Raw genomic sequence first — 22100 nt, 5'->3', positions numbered from 1 at the left:
GAGCAACGAGCATGAACGAAAACAACCGTATGTGACTCAAAAACAGCGTTAACAGTGAACACCTTGCCATAAGTTTAAGACAAGTCTGAGGCTCATTCAGAAACTGTTAATCGCATATTGCTGGTCAAGTAATCGTCTGTTAGTAATCACAGTAACTGCAATCTACATATGTAGACTTTTCAACGAATAACAGTTGATGCTGATCGAAATGGTGGCTGGGAAAATATTTGAAAACTTTAAATTCAATCGACACTGAATACCGTAAAGTTAGAAAACTGTCGTCAGGTATGTAAATGCCAGATCATTCCTCCATGGAAGTAAACCCTATATCACCAGTGATTGGTAGTTACGAAACCACAAATCTTATATTCATCACGGTCAGATTGTAAATATATATTTTTTGTAAGTCTAATTATTATTTTTTCTCAAACGCTGTACTTGGGATTCGATGGATGGGGCTTCGAACACAGGCCCCAAATAACGTTTAACAATAGGGACATAGTTAAGGGCAGGACATGCTTACCCTTTTCACGAACGCCCGGTGTCATCCCAGATTTTCAGTGATCCAACTATTATAATTAGCGCCGCTATTTTGCCCTATATGCCCTGGCGTTAACGTTTAATGTTTAGAAATAGATAGAATGTCTCAGGAACATACCTCAACGTTCTTAACTGCAGCATTGGGAACATGCAATAATAAACGTACTCGTTACCCAAAATAACATGGAACATTTGATATACATTTCATGATCCTACATAGACAATATGCATGTGTCTCAGTCCTAATTAAAATGGTACAATGGGGTTGTCTCTAAGCCGAAACAGAACGCAATAAAGGGAGTCTCCACCCTACATATACAGTAATGTAAGGGCATGGTGTCCAATCCCAGATAGAAGGCAACAAATATAAGGTATGCACGTGTAGTATTACTTATTTCCTAATATTAACTTCAATATTTCAACGTCTAGTCAAGAACAACAACGAACAAATGCATCGACATGTATGAACAGTGCATTAGCTGTATAATGACATGTTTTCAAAAGAAGTTTGTTAAAAAAGTTAAAATGTCAATCCAGAAAACGGACACATATTACACCTTATAAAAAAACAACGGAAACGCACACGTATAAAATGACACATTAATTCTCAGAAAAATAAACCTGTGGCTATGGATTAAAGCCGAGGACAATCGATGCTTAAGTTTTCGCCCACCAAAAAAGTCACTTAAAATCGCTTTAGTGTTAGGGAGTCTATTAACCATTTAAAAACCGGAGGAAACTAACATTAACAAAAACAAACAGCGGCGGATCTAGTTCCACGCGGCTCGAGCTTTGTGATAAGCATCGAAAGATAAGATTCAATTAGCGTGTATAAGCGCGGCGCGGCTGGAACGCGCATTCTGTCGGATATGCAATTCTAAAAAGCTGTCTGTCAGTTTTTTTGTATTGAGGAAATCTATGGATTCTGTGATGTATTGGAACTTATTGGAATATCTACACAAAACTAATTCTAGGAATTATACGCTTTGAATACAAAACTAGATATCGACAATAACCCCCATGTGTGTATGTATGGATGTGTGTCAAGTGGTTTTCTTTATGTAATTTCATCACTTGATGTTCCACTGTAGAATAGATGTAGATTTCATTCAGTGGTCCCTTCATACAGTTTACACAGCTATTTTGCCCTTTGCGCCAAATGGAATCTGTTTCGGCGGGCAATAAGAATGGGTATTCCTTTGCATTGACTTTTTATGTTTACACACCTTTGAGTGAGAAGTCAATTTGAGATAACTCGTTCCAACATATATGTGCTATCGAATTCTAGTTCCGTGATTGGCTACTCCATGGTGATGACCTAAGGTCAGATTATGACGGACTACTTCCTGATTGTAATTCATTGACGCGTTATCCTTGCTTCAGTCGAATTGACGTACGTCTGTGTCGAAACACTTAGAGTTTTAGAGTGTTGATAGATGTTCTTTCATCTTACTTAGTTTGCATTATCGTCATCGCCTTGATAATCCACAGATATAAGGGTAACTTTTTCTTGGCGGGTGACACAAGGTATGAGTAGTAAGTAGTAAACCGGGAGACGTCTCACTTGACTGTTGTATTGTGTATTAATGCGCAACTGCGATACTGAAAATAGACAAAATGTGCATCGATTCGATGCTAAAATGGTGCGATTTAGGGTGTGTAAGAAACAAATTACTGCACATGTGCCTGTTTTATACCGTTTATCTTACAACGAGTTGTTTCAAAACGTATCTAACGAGGGAAGCAATTCGTTGTAAGATAAATGGTATCTGACAGACACTCGTGTAGTAATCTGTATGTATATTATTTTGGAATCATGACGGTTTAAAAGAAAAAGACAACGTTAAAAAATGCCAATAAATGGAGTGCAATAATATTGTCATTTACCATTCGATAGATTTTAATGAACAGTAATGCATATCAAACTATCAGATACTTTTTCACCCCTGTGAACAGAAAATGCGAAATAAAACGCCCGCTTTTCAAAAATACCTTTATCAGACATATTAAAACATGATTTAAGTACAAAAAGTCCCATTTTGATTGGTTCATGTGAGGAATATTGACCAATCAGAACCATCCATTTTGATATCTGCATTCGGAGAGACTGGTTCCTATCAGTAGCACATGGTAGCTACATGGTGGACTGGAGAAAAACCCAGTTTACATGCCCCTGTGTTTAGGGGAATCTTTGGCTACTGACTGGAACAAGATGTTGCTAATAAGCCCTGCCAGGCTGATATTTTCGAGAGAATTCACCCAAATTTACATTGTTTGCTTTTAATCAAAAATCCTGCCGCGACCATGTTGAAACAGCGTTCGGGTCTTTACGTATGCTCTCGGTGACCTTCGGCTCTAAACAAACACGTAATAGTTTGTTTTCAGGGGAATAGTGCTCGATGACTCACGTGACAACTTATTTTCACACATGAGGAAAATATCCAATTCTTACATGTACAACTGATGGTGTTATGCTTGTTCGGCTGTGACAATGTTAAGACGGTGGGCGGACGCGGGGTTAATACAGATTTTTAAGAAGAAAAACCGAGTAAATTGTTTTCCTGAAAATTCTATTGTGTTAACTTTTGTTTAAAGTCTTTTTTCTATTGTTTGTAAACGAAATAACGAGCTTGATGTATATATTGTTTCCACGATGCCTTCCGAAATAGTATTTATTTTTCAGAATATTTTGTCGAATTGTTCACAAGGATTTGTATGTAAATGTAATTTGATATCTTGTTTTGCATGTGAATTTTTTTTTTGAAGTATTAAAAACTAAAATATAATCGAAGAAAGCGTTTTCATTTGAACTTTTTTTTAAATTTTCATAAAGATTCACATAATATACAAAAGCCCAAAAGATGTGTTACGTTCATTCAAATTAGGTTCATAAAAAAATATATTTTGTGGAATTAAAACAAGAATATCAATATGATATAATTTATCCGCATATAGTAATACTAATAGAGACGTGGTGAGTTGTGTGTCATCCAAACTGTTTACTGAACAACAACAACATGGCATGTACGCATAGACTTCCATTTTGAAATAAAACTGATATAGGAATAATTCTAGATCTCACAACGCAACATGCGGTTATGATTGAGTGCCGCATTAAACCCGTTCAACTTAAGAAGGTACCCCGACATATTGGTGTGGCGAGCCGAAACCTTTTTACGATCTAATTTTGGTGATTTGTTCAGACATATGGCGACAATGGCTTCAAAGCCCAAACAGGATCATGTGAACTTTCGATCTTTCGCGTATAGTAATCAACGAGCTTCAAAGAAAGTTTGGTTTCATATCAAAACTGAGAGCACGGGCCACGACGTCCATTTGCAGGCCTAAAACCGAACACTTATCTAAATTCCAAACCCCCACGAAGTCTGCCATACAGACGTATATACATATCTGAGTTGAAATGACATATCATATCCATTCCCCTAGTTTTCTGGGCTGCATGGGGTGCCGGAAAATTGAAATGACTCCTTTTTCTTTGTAGGATATGTTAAGTCTTGGGTGTATTTGGTTTTGCTGTTGCGTTTTATCTGTGGTTTGATACTTGTTATATAGCATGTGATGATTGTTCTCTTATTTGATAAAAAACAAGTTTGTATTAACACTATAAAAGTCATCACTGATATCTTGCGATACTGCAAAGGTGGTTATTTACGGCTCTGTGGCGCGCACACGCACACACCAACACACACATATACATACATATATCAATCCTTTATTATTGAATGTTATTGTCTTTTGGAGTAAAGGAATCCTTCTCTGGTGTGAGAAAGGATTTTTTCTTAAAAAAGAAGTACCCTGAATTATTTTGCTCTTATCACTTATGAAATGAACAAATGCTTTATAGAAATTAGCATTCGTTAATAACGCATCTTTAAAAGATAGTCAAAGATAGACAGACATAAGTCTAGTGTTTGTTTATCATATTTGAAACCAGCTTTTTCTAAAGTTTACAGTTTGATAAATATTATTTGTGTTGTGTGTTAAGCCATCCACAAGAACTTATATCATTTTTTTTATATACGTGACGTATTTATGCAACAACGTTAATACTAAAAGCCTAATCCTGCCTATATTTGTGGGTGTAAAATGTTTAGATTAAATATAACTCAATGAACAGTATTTCTTTCGCGATGAAAGCCATTCATTCAACATTACTACAGCTAAATCATGCTTGCAACACAGAAAACTATACAGGAAAAAGTATTTTCCTAAAAACAAACGCTTTCCGCGTTAACGAACTCCCGTCTACAGTAAACTGGAGATAATGTAATGCCGATGCCAAAACTTGTTTCATGGAAACTCAAATATTATTTTTTGAATTAACCTGGTGACCATGTGAGCTGGGTCAGCCATGTGACCCCACCCCTCCCCCTAGGCTTCTTGCCCCAGGCCAGATGTGGGCCATGTCTAAAGGTGGGACCACCGGCTAACTATAGTCACATGGGCTTCGAACCGAGCCTGTGTTTTTCTTTAGCTGGCAGTGCGGATCAGGCCAGTGTTTAACCCAGGTTCGGGATAATGAACAAACAAAGACAACCCAAATCCAATCACTGGTCCCCCTTTTACAACGTTTAAACACATAGACACATGGGGTTCACACATGTGCACGTGGAAATCGTGTTACGGTGGTTGTAGGGCATTCATATCGAACCAAAGATAAGTGTTGAGTAGGTAAGATAGCGTCAAGATGAAGAGGTTTCTGCATCTATTTGAGTAAATACATACAACGCCATCTGCATCTATTTGAGTAAATACAAACAAAGCCATCAGAGAATGCAGTGAAGTTTTGAATCAACAGCATTTTTATTACCTCAAAGTCACTAATTGAGAAGGCAAAGTTGACGAAAATGCGATGGATATAAGAGGAGTGAATTAAATATTATTCACAATGAAAAGCAATCAGTAATTTGACTAGGTTTCTCTTTAATGATCGAGACTACTTGGTAATCAGATACAACATGTTCAAAGCAGAAGAAATTAATATTTTCATACCTATATTGATATGTTCAAACCCAAAACTATTTGAACTATATTCTCGGTACAAGAAACACTATCATTTATCGTGTCCTGATAACGTTGGTAAGATGTAAATTAAAGTATCCTTGGATATTGCAAATGTTTCTCGTGATTTGCTTGTCATCTATGACCTCTTTACCATCAGCTCTATGACCTCTTTACCATCAGCTCTATGACCTATTTACCATCAGCTCTATGACCTCTTTACCATCAGCTCTATGGGTCGCAACCTTTATAACATTTCTGTCTTGGAGTGTTTCTGAATCTTCTGGGGGTCGGGGGGTGGGGGAGTGGTCACGGGTGGCCCAGTCGTCTAAGGCGCCGCGATTTGCTGGGCAGAGTTGCGTCCCTTGGGCACGCCAGAAACCTATGATTGTGGGTTCGAATCCCGGTTCGCCCCGATTATGTTTCTAGGGTTGTCAGCACCATACCCGTGCTCGTGGGTTTCACCGAAGTGGTAAACGTCTAAGACCTGCATCACTTCGGGCTTTCCTCCCACATTAAGCTAACACGCCGCGATATAACTGGAATACTGTTAAAATCGGCGTTAAACCAAACTCACTCACTCACTCTGAATCTTCTGGTGCACCTTCAGAAAATACCGATACGCATCCACAAAGAATACAGTAGTCAGTGCACACTGAAGTACTTACTGCATAACGATTACCAATGTTGGTTTGATGTTGGTAAGTAAATGTACAATGATACCTTAATCGGAAAATAGCCAAACTCTCTGTCAAAACATGGCGTAGCTAAATGAAGACGAATTCTCCAATCAACGGAATGGACACCCCAAGAACACAGCACAGAAATCCTCGTCACGACTGCCCACTTCATTATCATATTTGCCACTAAGACCAAATTAAAGACATAAATATCAAACATATATAATCCAACAATTTTCTCATTCTCTACCATTTTTCAAACACGTTTCAACCTTTGGAAATGATATATCGTTTTTGCCAAGAGAAACATATTTAACACTCTTCCTGTAATGGGTGTTTTACAGTCTCTGAGAATGCCATAGACCAAGGCTAGTCACCAAAGACGTCGAGTTCTGATTAACCTCTTATGAGGTTACGTACAAGTACATAAAGAGTAGGAAAGAAAATTATCTGGAAATTGAATTAAATAAATTACCTTTTCGCTCGTAAAAAAGCCATATATTACTTAAAGCATGGAGGCTTTCGCGTATGCTTTGCCATTTGGATCTTTAGGGAACTGTTTCTATGTATATTTATAAGGACAATAAGAATTCTGCTAAACATATACCTCAACATCTGTTTTGTTATTTTAAATGTACAACTGACATGACTGATATAGTGTTCAAAACGTTGTTTATGCCCAAACTGTAACTGTTACGTAAATATAAAACGTCAAGGCCAGAGACTACCAGTCTCGATTATCCAACGAAGCAGGTTCCATTGGGCGTAACAGGCAAAATAGCGGATCACAGAAGATCAGCGAAGACACCGGGTGTTTGCGAAAAGTGAAAGTAAAGTAAACATGTTGCTTGTTTCCTATAATAAAGCCATACAAAAGATAGTACAAAACATACGCCTGAACACACAACGATTTTCAACATCCGTTATCTTGGGTATGGCAATGCGACAAACATCCTATTTTCTTAAAGCGTGTATAAATATATATTAGCGATTATTAGAGATCTATTAGAGAAAATGCTTTTGTAAATTAGCTCCAAACATGTAGCTTTTAACATTGCTATAGTCATTGTTTATACCTCGTTCTCATCTGTGACAACACTATCGGCACACTAAGCTCAATATAGCGTCTGTCTACAGCATGTTCCCGCAACGTGCTCAACATGGTAATAATCTGCCCCTATCTCGCAGGCAACGGGGGACTATCACCCCGATCATGCCTATTTACTACGGAAAGTCTCGTTAATGGCTTCAGAATACAGGCCCAACCGGAATGAATGGAAAACATTAGAGATCCGATGCATTTTTCAGAACTTATTTCCTTATATACTGTTTCCTTCGCTTGCCACTTGACGGTGTTTGATGTTCATTTCCAGAGCAATAAATGCGGAGTTGGTTTTGATTTTTAGAATTTGCGTAACATATTAGGAGAGGTGATGCACCGAATACCATAGAGCACAAGGACTGCCTTTAACGTCATCGACACCGGAAGTCGAGGATACATGTTCATCAATTAGCGCTTGTTTGTTCTTGGGATCCTTTTGTAGACATCTTATATGTACACAGATGTATGTACGTGTGTGTCGGAACTATCAACAGGCAGTATTTGAGGTACACGATACAGACAGTAAGTGTTTAACAGTGTGAACAGAATTTCATTTATGTCAAGGCGTTTCAAGTTTGATATGGGAATAGAGACTGTGATTAAAATGTGGATTGAAAAAGTGGATAATATTACCCCAAAAACGAAAAATAATTTAAATTAATTTTAGTTGAAATATTGCTTCTATATTTAAAACTGCAAATATTTGACATGTAATATATAGTATATATAAGTTTAAACGTACACGTTTAAGTTTTCTACACCTGAAAAGCTTTTGAACGGCGAAAGATCTTGCGTGTTGAGGGAGTTTTGACAAGAACGAATATCTGGACTCTGCTTTTGTATATTGAATGTGTATACACCTATAGAAATCACTCGTTATGTATTAGAAAATAAACAAGGACAAGAACGTCTCTGGTATGTACGTATCAAGCAAGCCGCAGTACAATCCAGCGCGAATTTATGAAGACGTCGACGTTATGCTTCAGATGGTAACATCTTCCAACTCCCGTCTGTAAGAGTAATGTCATTTTGATGAAATCCTTAAGCCAGACAGTTTGTCAGTCATCATCCAGTAATCTGGGGCCACAAACGGGAAACCATAACGCTCCATACTGTGGAGTTGTGTAGTGTTTTTTTCGAGGAGTGTCTTAATAGTCTGGTTTGAAGATTTATGTCATTTTGAGTATTATTACCTTAATGCCTTATGTAGGAGTCGAGTGAATGGGCCTGAACGTCATATCGCCACGACCTGGCTGAACAAAGTAGGGGTTAGGAAGATGGCTCCAGTGTGGTTTAAGGTGTTCTTCTCTGGACTCCACTAAAACCGATCTGTCCTTAAGCATTATTGCTCTAAGTGTCCCATTGATCAGAGGACGCTGAAAGTGAAACACACCATACTCTGTCCACTGTCATTAACCCTTGACAGGTCAACGTTATAAATGCAGAAATAATAAGTGCATGACGGCCCATTACTTTCAACATCAAAGACAACATATATATTTATCAAACTAACTCATTCGTAGAAAGCTTTTTATGCAGGGACGGGCAATACTCCAGTGGAAAAGCTATGTTACGTTTTGACGTATGTGTTGTAGGTGATTCGTTGTTCTGAACAGCACTGAGAGAGATGTAACAAGAATAAATTAGATTAAGGTAGTAATTGGGTGCAATCGACGTGAAATGCAATGTTGTTTTGAGTTTGAAAATTAGATTACATCCCCCCTTGACCGCGCTGTTTCCCCCGTAGAATCCCCCATCTACTGCTGGCGTTCACGAGATTCCATCACTTTGGATCATAGCTGCTTCCAGGTATCGCTATCTGTCGCTCTTTGAAGATTCTGACAGCTCTGTTAACGTCTAGCTCTACCGTCTTGCTCCGAATAAAGATTAGTGTTGTTTCACTGGAATTGAATTTAACCCTTTTCGCGAACACCTGGTGTCCAGTGATCCATTCATATAATTTTCACCGCTATTTGGCTGTTTTGTCCAATGGAATCTTTTCTCTTGCGTTGACGTTTTATATTTTCTTCTTGTCCTTAATTTGTTTCTAAAATATACCTACAGTTGAAATCGCTATTTCCGGGTTCATGTTAAGTGTATCAGTCATGAATAACATTAAAAACTTGAACACGCATGCGGGCAATTTATAACATGCATGTTGCGATAGTATTGAGTATGACATTGTACGCTTACATTGAGAAAAACATTTCGGGCTTTTGAGCACATTACTCTTAGGTTAGGGTGAGTTGAGTATAAATTGAGTATAACACTTGGGATATAAGCTGAATCAGACATGGGATGCCTACGTTGATTACGGCGTTCAAGAGCAGAGGGATACCCTAACTGGCTTGCTTTATATTTCGGCTCTTATAAATATTAAAAGTCCTCATTGGGTAACACGGCGTAGTGTTTACGTGGAGTATAACACTCACGGGTTTCGGTTAAACATATCAGTCGGTTCTGTCTCAGCACTTTCCATAGAATGTAATGTTGATTTATACACCTCATTTATGACTGTTCAAGTGAAAGCTCACATACAGTTAGGTTTCTATCTGAACGCAGACCGTCGCAATAAAACACAATCGAAAACAGTGATGACGTTAACGTGACGTGTCCTCCACGTGGTCACGACGTTTATAGCACGTCAGTCAGTTAAACGCTTTAATGACGGTCTTTAAGTGCCACAATTAATCATTACCAGCAAATACAAGGATTTTAATGCTTTGCACCGCGTTCACTTCTCATTAAATGATTTATTAGAATAATTGATAGTTTACTTCATACATGGTTACATAAAGAAAAATCAACCTTCAAATTCAAAAAAATATTCCCGAAACGAATTCCATCAATCTCAAAATATTTAGAAATAAAAAATTAAAGTACAATCCGGCAAGCACATTCTCAGCCCCACCAAATTACTCATAACATTAAAAGCTACACCCCAACTCCTACAGCAAGTTTTACGGTGTCCGTCAGGCCTTCCCTGCAAGTTATGCCTAACCCGGCTTACAGGAAGCTGATATGTTTATTTATATTGTGTTCTGAGAAGGCTCATTGCTTGTGATATTCTGTGCATCTTCCCCCCAGTCAAAGTGTAAATCCCGTTGGTTACACAGAAAACACCATGCAACGCATTCAGAGGCATAATTGTCTGTGTGGTGTTATTAAAGCTGTAAGGAAAATATGCTTGAAATATATTTTGGGAGATTAATAGATGTTTGGTGCCTTACTAGTACAAACAACGATATGCTTAAGTAGACATCTGTGTTTATATTTGTGTTTATTGGGTGACTTACAGGCCCGCGTTACAAACAATCTGTACATCAAAGACCAGGTAAATTAGGTGAATTTGAGATTCCGAACTCCTAACATCGCAAACGCTTATTTCGTACTGATTTGGTAAATGAATACATTCATATTTTAGAATACATTTATATACAAATTTATGCGTGTGTTTTTGCATTCACAAATAAAATATCACGCCCAAAGTAGCTAATAATAGACAATAGACAGTGAAGGGTATCAAAAACAAATGTTCATTTTAGAACACAAACAAAAACTAGAATAAGTTATATTTAATGAGTCACGAGAAACCACGATCTCCCTTTGCAAAATCACATTGTTCTCTTGAAACATCCCTTACAGATATTTCATACGCCAGTCTCTATTTTCTCAAATAATAAAATTCAAAACCGATGGAATGTAACTTTTTGCCTTAAAAAGCCTTTTACAACGAGGATATATTTCAATTATTCGTATCTTTCTTCCATCCCTTTTCTAAATGTTTCTTAAGCGTCGACGGGACGGTGACGTTGTTTATACAAGCAACTTTCCCCTTCCTGAGACCGAGGGAATTCTCTCCGGGGACGAACCTCTTTGGTACGGGCAAGTCTCATGGCACTACGTAGGGCCTTGCCTTGCGCATGAAGGCCCACGAGGCCAGGGGAGGTCAGGTTTGGAGATTGGGAGACTGTAGGTCCTTGGGACACGTGTGTTATGATCCGGACGTCCGGAAAAGCCTGAGACTCTACCGAAGGAAAATCCAGCACACATGGTTTCTGCTTTGGCTTGAATGTTGGCGATTTTTGGCGTAGATGTTTTCAAAACAGAGGATTCTAGAGCTTACTGTTCATAACGATGTAGATATCGTTTCGCAGCATGACAAGGTTAACAAGAGTGGAAAACGAGCACCAAAAACAGACATCAATTGTGTCTTTATATGTGTCGTTTAAGTATTGATACATGTATAGATCCAAAGAAATAATATTTTTTCTTGCGCCTTCTGTTTGATTTAGTATCTCTTAAAAATCATGTTCAATTTTATTATGTTGTATTTCAAGACCATCCCTTTGTTTTATTCAATTTAGTCTATGATGCTGGTAAACGACTCGTTAATGTTAATGCTTTCTTTATTTTCAAAATAAGTTATTAATAACAAATACATTGTATAAAGTATATGACGTTTCGAGAATGAGTTACACTGTTAGCTCATGATAAATATAATCAATTTGTCAAAAGCGAATACTTTAACCATCAGGCTACCCCACCGCCCGCTTCAGCAACAGAAACTTACGTAATATCAGCCTTTTCTCCCACATTTAGCTGGCACGTTGTATAACTGAAATACATTAAAGCGGCGTTAAACCCAACTCACTAAATCAGTCTTGTTCAACCAGATTTCCGTGTTTCAAATAACCAAGAACACAAAGGGAGACAACTCTTCTTCATTGACCCTTTTAATGAATTTAAAGTATTTACAGTCTCATCCCGATTAAGAACATAATGGAAAGCCCGGAGTATATTTTCACTAACACAAAACTCGTCATGTGTACTTTCATGTACAGCTACACATTTCGTCAAAACAGGATTATTTAACTTTGTAATGAATTCTTACGCAACATTCAAATATTAAATCATATTTTGATCTAATAAAGTAAACAACATCGAGTTGGAAGGGTTTTCCACACTGCACATTTCGTTTCCAGTTTCAAACCCCTGTGTTGAAAATCTGAATGAAAACATACTTAAACAAACAAGTCATTCAAGAAGTCTTATTTTCGTTCAGTGACCTTGTGCAGTTTCAACCTAATCGACATATTCTTTCGACCGTTCACATAAGAAAGCCATTTCCTGTACAGCCAAAACCAAGATTGTGCCTCAACCACACACGCGTCAACATAATGTTCCCATTCTTGCCGCTTTCAAATATCCGATTGGCAAACATAAAATATATATCGTTTGACTATGAATCCGCTCCTTTCATCATCTGTGACTATAATTAAGAGTAATTTAATTAAAGAACATCTATCGTTATTTTTGGATGTAATTTTGTAGCTTTTGGCGTCAAGATGGCTGCCTTTTCCGAGTCTCGCCGCCTTTTCTCCGATCTCACGTGGCGTGAGCGAGATTTGTTAGGGAGTGTTCATTTTCGCTGCTGGCACTATCGCCGGTTTTTGCCAAATGGATTGTAGAAAAGCAAATTATGAAACCATGGGGTAGAAGCGAACATTACATAACACTGCGGCGTTTATAGACGCGCGATATGTACACGGATGCTTCAATGTGTGTGTTTCGCTTGCGATATGCCAAACTGTTTAAAGTCCTATGGGGGAATCATTTCTTTCTTTGATGTTTGCAATTTTTTGGCTGTTGTTGACTGTTTAGATTATCTTTAAATGATACGAGCGCATGTTCCTTGGAACCCACAACGAACACCGGGATATATATTGCGCTTAGTGTGTTGGAACAAGCCATCAAATTTGTACTAGGTTCACATCAGCTTGTGCAGATAAACATACACATTCACGGTTATGAATTATTTCATTAATAACATTTATTTACACAGAAATGATCCAGCTGTAATGTATTTTCATTTATTTACTTAATGGATAGATTAAACCTTTTGAATTTGACTAGATCTCAATCAAAGAAACAAAAATAAATTTCATCTATGTAATCTCATTTTGAAAATATGGCTTTTCATTACAAAAACATAAAAATTTAAGGTTATCACTTTTAAGTGCAATTGTGTGGTTTATGAATGGCTTAATACATAATGTTTGATTAAAATCGCGCCAAAGACAAATTAATGTTTTGAACCCATTTTCTTTTTCAAATCACACTTAGTGACGGGTGAATATTCAATGTTATCCCAGTTGTAATCGCTGTGTGGATTCCCATTACTGACCACGAACAAACACACTCATTAAGAAAATAACCACACAGACGCTTCCAATCTATGAAACAATAAATATGAATGCATACAACTTTGAAGACTGTATACAACACACATACAGAACATCACATTGCAAATTGTTTAAATCATTCCCAAGCGTATGTTTCCCATAATATCAAAGGCTCTCAACTCTGACAGAAGAAATTGTAGAAAATGCAATATTTCTGTTTCAAAAGCAAATATTTTCTTTGATATGAGGAGCTTATAGAAGAGGACGAATTCGCTTCAGAATGCGAATACAGTGAAAGACGCCTTGTTTCGAGTCGAGCAGACGATTTCCTGTTTCTCGCCTCGTCTAGTAGCAGACGAGATGAAACTTCAAGTGGTTGATGTAACCTTCCGCAAGACCTCTTTACAGTAAGAAGATCCCTCCTCGACTTATTACAGGGAAAGTAGTTCCACATGGCTTCGGTAAATGAAGCGAAGCGAGTCTCTGTATAGGCAACTTGAAATCTCCCTACTTCAACGAATGGCTCAGGGAGAACCTTGTTTTAATTAATTGTCGGGATATGTCCACAAGAGGACTTCATGTTTAATTACGAAGATCAAAGGTGCTGCCGTTCTGAGAATATGGCGGTTGGCGGGAAAGCGGCGAAAAAATGGTTCTATTCAGAAAATATGAGCAAGAAGTGGTTTTAGATCGTAAAATATGTATAAAAACTCTCGTTCCGGCTTCGTGGATGGTATTTTCTGACGACACGATATGATGCTGTTCGTTGGGTGCGAGGAAATAAAATAAAACATGTCTGACATTTTCATATGCTGGATTGGCAATGCCGATATTGAGTCTCACGTGCACTTGAAACATTCGAGATGCAAATTGCGTGTTTTGAATGTTCTCAAAACATTACTGGGCTTTAAACATTGTAGAAAGTTTTGCTGTTTTTGCGCAGTCGTATAATGGAATGATGATTTTAACAGTTTTGCGCATTAAAGTACTCACCACCATAACATAAATACACGTGTAAAGTGAAGAGGAATACTTAACTTATATTTCTGCATTTTGCAGAATTATATTGTAATGACGCATAGAATGAGGGATGGTATCTAATGACTATGCATAAAAATAATCAAAATTTCCAAATGCTTGTAAGAAATAGGATATCATCTGGTCTGTATTATAACATTTGGAGGAGCGACATATGAAGCTACCAATATATAACAAAAACAAGTGTGTCACGAAAATGTATGTGAATTTATTTTTCACTTTTTGAACAGAACCTAGCAAAAAATGTTTTCAATTTAAAATTCCATATCTTGATTTAAATATGTTTTAATTTGGTATAAAATATAACAATAAAATACTTGTAAGTTTGTGTCATATACATATAAACTGCAATTTTGTCATCCAATAATTCATTTGAAGTTACAAATTCATATTTTACATATTTACAAAATGTTATTTTGTCGTTTTTACTACGTTCACACTCTTTTATTTTTCTCATATCTCTTTGTCGGTATTTACATTTAATTAGGTCTTGTTACATCTTAAGGGAAGAATACTCCTTCATTTCAATTAACGATAGTGTCTCATTCAAACTCTTATCATAAAAAGATCAGCCAAGGAAATTAACACGTAATTGATTTTCCGTATCTTTACCACTCCGTTTTATAAACATCTCGGTGTTCGTTTCAGTTGTGGATTTCACTTATCGGACCAATCAAACTGTTAATAGACTGACCAGGGCGTCATGCCGTGCGCGTGACAGAAAGGGCCATCCACGCGTCTGCCAATGGTGGAGATAGAGGCGAAATTTGATAATCTTGTTCCGTTTTGGGGCTCAATTTTCCCGTTTTTGTTGAAACCTACACGTGGTTAGTGGATGTAAATTTCATGTATGTACATAGCTGCCACTCAGACCCCCCTGGCTGATATGTTGTCACATGTGTTAAGACAGATCAGATTAGGGAGATAATCCGACTGAAATATCTAAAAATATAATTAGGTTAGGACCACCTTGGTGTTCAAATGACACACCAATGAAACAATTCAAGTTTTGTAAAATATAAAATTTTCAATCCTTCAGTTGTTTTCAATTTTATTTCATCTACCGGTATAAAACGTAAATTATTGACGCATGAACATACACAGTAAGAATTTTCATTTTATTTTGACACAGTACAGTAACCTTAAACGACGATGTTAATCTATGAATTCACTTTCATTAATCAATTAATGGAATTCTACAAAATTATTTCTATAAAATACGCTAAAGGGGCATTAATTCCAATGACGATATCGCGGTCTCATTATTTTAGATCAATTTATATATTAACAAGTTGTACCATATTGTATTTTGTACTCAATATATGAACCGTCATGCATGTCATAATGTAGCGGAACACCTGGTGTCATCACCGATCTTCAGTGATCCATTCATGTATTTTTAACCGCTAATTTTGCCTTTTACGCTCAGTGGAACGTTTGGATAATCGAGACTGGTTATTTTCTGGCGTTGGCGTTTGATATTTGTTAGCATAATATGCATATACAGGACTTATCAGTATTTTTAAATATGCGAAATATACTACTCAAAAGAAGTTAAGGATCACCTGATTCTTTCATATTACTATAGTTAATCTCTCATGTCATGACAGATTAACTTTACCATTATGAAAGAATCGGGTAATCCTTAACTTCTTTTGAGTAGTATATTATGTTAATATATATTCTCCGTGCAGTTTGGCTTGGTGGTTACATGAAGGTTTATATATGGAAATGTTCTCTCTGTCCATCTATAGATTATAAATGCTAATATACGTACCATGTGCGTGAAATCATAAGCTTTAACGATATATGAAATATATGCATATATGCATATAGCTGTAACTCACTCACTGATATATGCACACTCTGCACAAATGCACTTTGTCTTAATTCCCTGTATAATTAGAACGCGTTCAACAATTATTTTTTAATTTAGATTACGTAGTAAAGAAATAATATGCAAATTAGGACCACATGTAAACATATTTTAAGCCACATTTTCATTGATGAAAATTACATTTTATCATTATGGGGAGGATCCTTTTAAAAAAATATATCAATAACATATGCTAAGATCAACTTATTGAGAAGGTTTAAGACTGCTGCATGAGAATATTTCCAGCTTGACGAGGCATAACGGTTTATATTCAAATACATATCTATATTTTTAAATTAACTAAATTATGTCTATTTCACAATTTATCAATGACAACACTTGGGGATAAATATAAATCAATTACACGCGTAAATATAACGTATAATTGATCTATATTCCCCCAAGTGAACTTAGAAATGCAATACATTACCTACACGCGTGTGAGTGGAGTGTGCTTTTCGCAACACCTGGTGTCAGTTTTTCAGTGATCTATCTAAAAATGTTATCACTGTTTTGTCTTTTACGCTAAATGGAATCTGTTTCTGTTATTCTGGACTGATTATTCACTAGCGTTTGGTTTTTTTAAATATATGTTTTTAATATATGCATTAATAAAGTCATACAGAAAGGTGTATGATACGTCATGCTTTCTTAAAAAAACAAATGAGTCTTATGTAAGTACATTATACTTTGTAATAGACTTGCAATAACCCAAACGTATAAGTAATAGTTAATACATGTGTTCTGTCAATACAACCAGCATGGACTTGATGATGGTTGGTCGGTAGAATCCTATACCGGAGACTTGTTCTTCAGGCTCCGCTATCCCCCTCCCCCGTATCGACGTCCGACCCACCCTACCCCCACAGATAGACCGACTATCTAACCACCACAGGAATTAAATGTTATAAACGCCGGCCACGTGCTTTCCTCCCTCCCATATACACTACCCAGTCCGCACATGTAACGGTGACCTTTTAAACGGAAGACAACGCAAAGTCGGCCCGTTAGCACCTCTCTACGTTACGGAATTAGACGGGACACGTGCAAAGTAAATAAATAGCATAAGCGCATTTATTTTAAAAGAAAACAAACGGCTGGTTAGCTGTCAATTATCGTGTTAATTTGATACCTGAGGAGGGAAATCAGTTTCACATGTACATAGCCTTTTATCGCGAGTACTACATCACTGATGACCTGGGTATGAGTAGACAATGATATAGGTTACTGATGTCTATAGCATGCAGATAGCTTGTTAATAGCACGACATGAAAAAGAGATGTTACTGGATGTACGTACAAGCCCTCCTTGTTTATGTCTTCTATATGGTTTGTACATAACGGGAAACTAGAGACGTTGCAATGCCTTGTTGTTGTGCTTGTTTGTTGTTTAACGCCGCACTCAGCAATATTCCAGCTATATGACGGCGGTCTGTAAATAATCGAGTCTGGACCAGACAATCCAGTGATTGAAATCATGAGAATCGATCCACGCAATTAAGATCGGTGACATGTATCAACCAAGTCAGCGGGCCTGACCACCCGATCCCGTTAGTCGCCTTTTACGACAAGCATAGTCGCCTATTGCGGCAAGCATTGGATCTTCACGGGTCTTGCATTGCCTGAATGCATTTATTGATTAATGAAATGTAATATCCTGGAAAAGGTGTTACATACACGTTGAGTTGTATCATGCAGATGCTGAATACAATCCACGAAAGCAGAATGCAATGTCACAATTAGCCTACAATAAAATGATCTATTTTATTATTACTAATACATTAATTTTATACCAAATTAGGTCTTATGAAGACGCTATAAAATTTCAATAAGCTATGTATATGAACGATACGTATTTATATTCTCAATAAATACTGTATTCTAACTGTTTCTTGTTGGAATATAGAAAAACGGATTAATGTCTCGGGCATGTCTTATGTCCGACTTATTTCACGTACTTCTAGCAATTATCACTTTAGTCGAATAATTTACTGTGTAAATTTAATTGTTTTGGACTATATTTCGAACGGAATTGGGGCGGTTGGGTAGCCCAGTTTTCAAAACGATCGCTCGTCACGCCGAAGGCCAGGGTTCGATTCTCCACATGGTTCAATATGTAAAGCCCATTCGTAATATTGCTAAAAAATTGCTATAATCGGCGTAAAACCACAATCAACGCTCACAAACTCAAAAGAACTTGATGATAGTTGTTGGGTGTAATTGAAAGACTGATCAACGCTACACAAAATGTAGGGAACGATAGCATGCTATACGATAGTCTCTGTACTTTGGTAGATGATGTATGTATGTGTTACTTTTCATATCTGACACAAAACAAACAACATCAATACTAGTCAGTGTATGTGTAAACGCGTACCGCTCTTAATGCAGTAGATACTCATTAGCACCAAGCGTTCAAGCAAGCTATAAGTAGTTTTTTACATATCGCGTCATCTGGACCTATATCATCCTTACCTCTCCTCGACAATTACTTCCACGGATAACCATCATACTTTGCAGTCTATTCCCTAATATACAAATATTTGGATGTATACAAATCAGTAACAAAATAATTACCAATATCCACCCATGGGCATTTAGAAGTTGGGAGATCATGAGTGAGTGAGTGAGTGAGTGTGTATGGTTTTACGCCGCTTTTAGCAATATTCCAGCAATATCACGGCGGGGGACACCAGAAATGGGCTTCACACATTGTACCAATGTCGGGAATCGAACCCGGGTCTTCGGCGTGACGAGCGAACGCTTTAACCACTAGGCTACCCGACCGCCCCGGGAGATCATGAAGACACACGTGTATGGATAACCGTTTCTTCATTGTTCGAATCAGTGTTTCAGGGCTTCTTTTTGCCCCTTCCTCAGGTGTGTGCATGGACAACAGACAGACATGCACCTGGTGAGAGGGCAAGAAGTGGACCTGAAACGTTGTTAAAACAATAAAAAAGCTTCCATCCATAGTGGTGTCATATCTTAATGTCCATCCATTAAGCTTTCTGGTACACGTACCCCAATGTTTTCAATACCATTAAGTCATACTGAGGCATTCAACTAATAAAGAAAAGTATAAATCAAAATGAAATTAGATGTCCATTCATTTAAGCTTTGTATGTGCAATAATTATGATTATTTAATTTGGGTTTGCAACACGTAAGGATACTTTTATCTATAGCTACAAAGTTGACACAATTTCTGGATAGCAACGCTTTTATTTACTGTAAAGGCGACGTTTCGGTATATATCCTTGTACCGTTGTCAAGCAAGTTGTAATCCATAAATTGTGTCTACTTTGTCATCCGTAAACACCTAAGTGATGCCTATCAAACAATGCTTTCATCTAACTGTTAATATGGAGATCCCGGTTTGGGGAAGCTATTAACGGTACATTTGAACAATGATGAAGTTAAGTGCAAATAAAACATTGCATGGCCATTAGTTGCAGCGACTGCAGCTTGAGAGCAACGCTATCTGCGGATGAACATGATGCTGTGTCTATCTAGCCCTTGTATGCTTCATTTCGCTAGTAACGTCTCACCAGCATGGTCAGTTTGGGATAATTAGGAACCAGATAGTCCGTAACAAATTTGTCTGAATATTTTTATGTGAGAAAATGGGACTTTTTATCATTTTTAATTCATTGAGTGACTTTATTTAAAAAATCGTAACATAGTACTCAAACCTGTCGCAGAGAAACCCTCCACTCCAATTTTGAGTGAGTATGCGTTATTTTGCAGCCGCTGTTGCGGGGACGCCGAAAATGGGCTTCATACATCCCCACTTCAATGAAAATGTATAATCTATAATTTACAAGTTTCATCAAGTGTTGCATTTGAAGCAAATTAATCTTCAAACTTGTAAACTTACAACGTAATCAAAGAAAGCTTCGGTTTACATTGAACACTCTGTACGCAGGGTGGACAAATCAAACGGCCAACCGACCTCTGGTCAATTGACCGGAAGGGATGATAAGCATTGCAATAGGCAACTGCCTGTTGACTGCTCTCATGGATATAACGTGTCTGGAACACGGATTTAACGTTTCTGGAATGTCAGGAATGGTGAACTGTCTAGACAGTTATATATCCCACAAAGTATTGAAGAAGACTAACAAGACTGTTTAGTACGTACAGTTCTGATTATATAAATACATAGTCATAATATAATGTGTAACTGTAATCATTTCTCCCTGAAGATAAAACTGAAACATGTAGGAGAGCAATTCGTGTGATGTGATTATTTTGTGATTTTCTGTATACAAGTGCTACTGTACACTTGTGAATTTCACCTCTTTGTTTACATATACACACGTATATAAAAAAATATAACTACAGTTATGGATATTAATCACAATAAACTAAAAATATAGGCCTGAATATATATATGTTATCATTTACGTGAACTGTTTTTAAAGCTTTAAAGATTTCCCATTTTAAGAGACTTCCACCCTCAATGAAATATAACACATACGATATGAAATTGGTTTTCATTACCCAGTGTACATTAGTTTCATGAGTTGGATGAATTATTTCAATAACAATTTTAAAACTCAAATACAATAAAATATACTACTTGATCTTTTCATTACCGTTTATGGTAACTGGCGATGTATTATAAATAAAGATTAATTAGGGGGAATATATTTATTATCAAATACATTTTGCTATCATTACTATTTGATAGTGATTCATAAACACATGCTCATGATAGAGACGGAATCGTACATAGACTCTTATGAGATCTCTTATGGTTATGTAAAGGGTTTTGTTGCTTTTATTAACAATGGCCCCGAACCGATATATTTTTTATCTCTGTCCACATGGTGTTACATGTTTATTTTTTTAAGAGAATAAATCAATTTTTCGTTCAGATAAATAATTTGAGTACACAATTTCTCATAATTATGGATAGGGTTTTGTTTCTTCTATTTTTTAGAACATTTCTTAATTTTCTTTTTCTTTTGTAGGTGTGGTTCCAAAACAGGCGAGCCAAATGGCGGAAGCGAGAGAGGTTTGGTCAGTTACAGACTATGCGGGCGATGGCGACTGCAGCTACACATGGCTACGACATGCCTCTCACACCCAGGCACGACACCTACACTCAGGTAGGTCACATGGTAGGAAACTTAACTCTCATTGGATCCTGTCATTACTTCCGTTAGTCACATGTCCAGATCTGAAACACTGATTGGTTGAAAATGAAAGAGGTGACTATCGTTTGTTGAAGAGAAATCCGGAAACGTGACGTGTCTTTGACAAATCTGGCGTGACTTCCGTTTGGGTTTTGTGACGGTCTTTCCCTCTGACACGTAAAGGTCATCCCAAACAGTTTACGTCCGGGACAATGGTTTGTTCGGGCTCACATAAAAAACGTTTGGTTGGTGATACAGTTGTACTTGATCGACAGGGTGGTGTAGAAGTGCTTTGCTACGAACAGAACACGATCATATATTGGGAAGTCCGGCGGTTAATGCGTTAGGTCATTACGCCTAGTACCCACGTTCGATTCCCCCGATTTGTACAAAGTGCGAAGCCTATAGAGGCATATTAATGCCTATAAAGGCATTCACAGCTGCCTTTACTTATTAGAATCGGCGAATTAACATGTAATGTCGCATTGGTAATATTTTAGCCACTTGACATAATT

General features: G+C 37.2%; 1 protein-coding gene across 2 annotated transcripts in view; it reads left to right on the top strand.

Moving 5' to 3' along the window:
* LOC124113696 (ALX homeobox protein 1-like) overlaps positions 1-22100 on the top strand; it is a 34694-nt gene that overhangs the window by 7371 nt on the left and 5223 nt on the right. The window contains exon 3 of one of the 2 annotated variants that reach the window (XM_046474178.2): positions 21421-21570. In XM_046474178.2, coding sequence (XP_046330134.1) covers positions 21421-21570 — 150 coding nt within the window. The remainder of the gene's footprint in view (positions 1-21420; positions 21571-22100) is intronic. The other variant, XM_046474179.2, reaches the window with a different exon arrangement.

Source organism: Haliotis rufescens, unplaced genomic scaffold (assembly GCF_023055435.1).
Source record: "Haliotis rufescens isolate VD_foot unplaced genomic scaffold, xgHalRufe1.0.p SCAF_6, whole genome shotgun sequence".
Classification (NCBI taxonomy): domain Eukaryota; kingdom Metazoa; phylum Mollusca; class Gastropoda; order Lepetellida; family Haliotidae; genus Haliotis; species Haliotis rufescens.
This window is presented reverse-complemented; position numbering and strand designations above follow the sequence as displayed.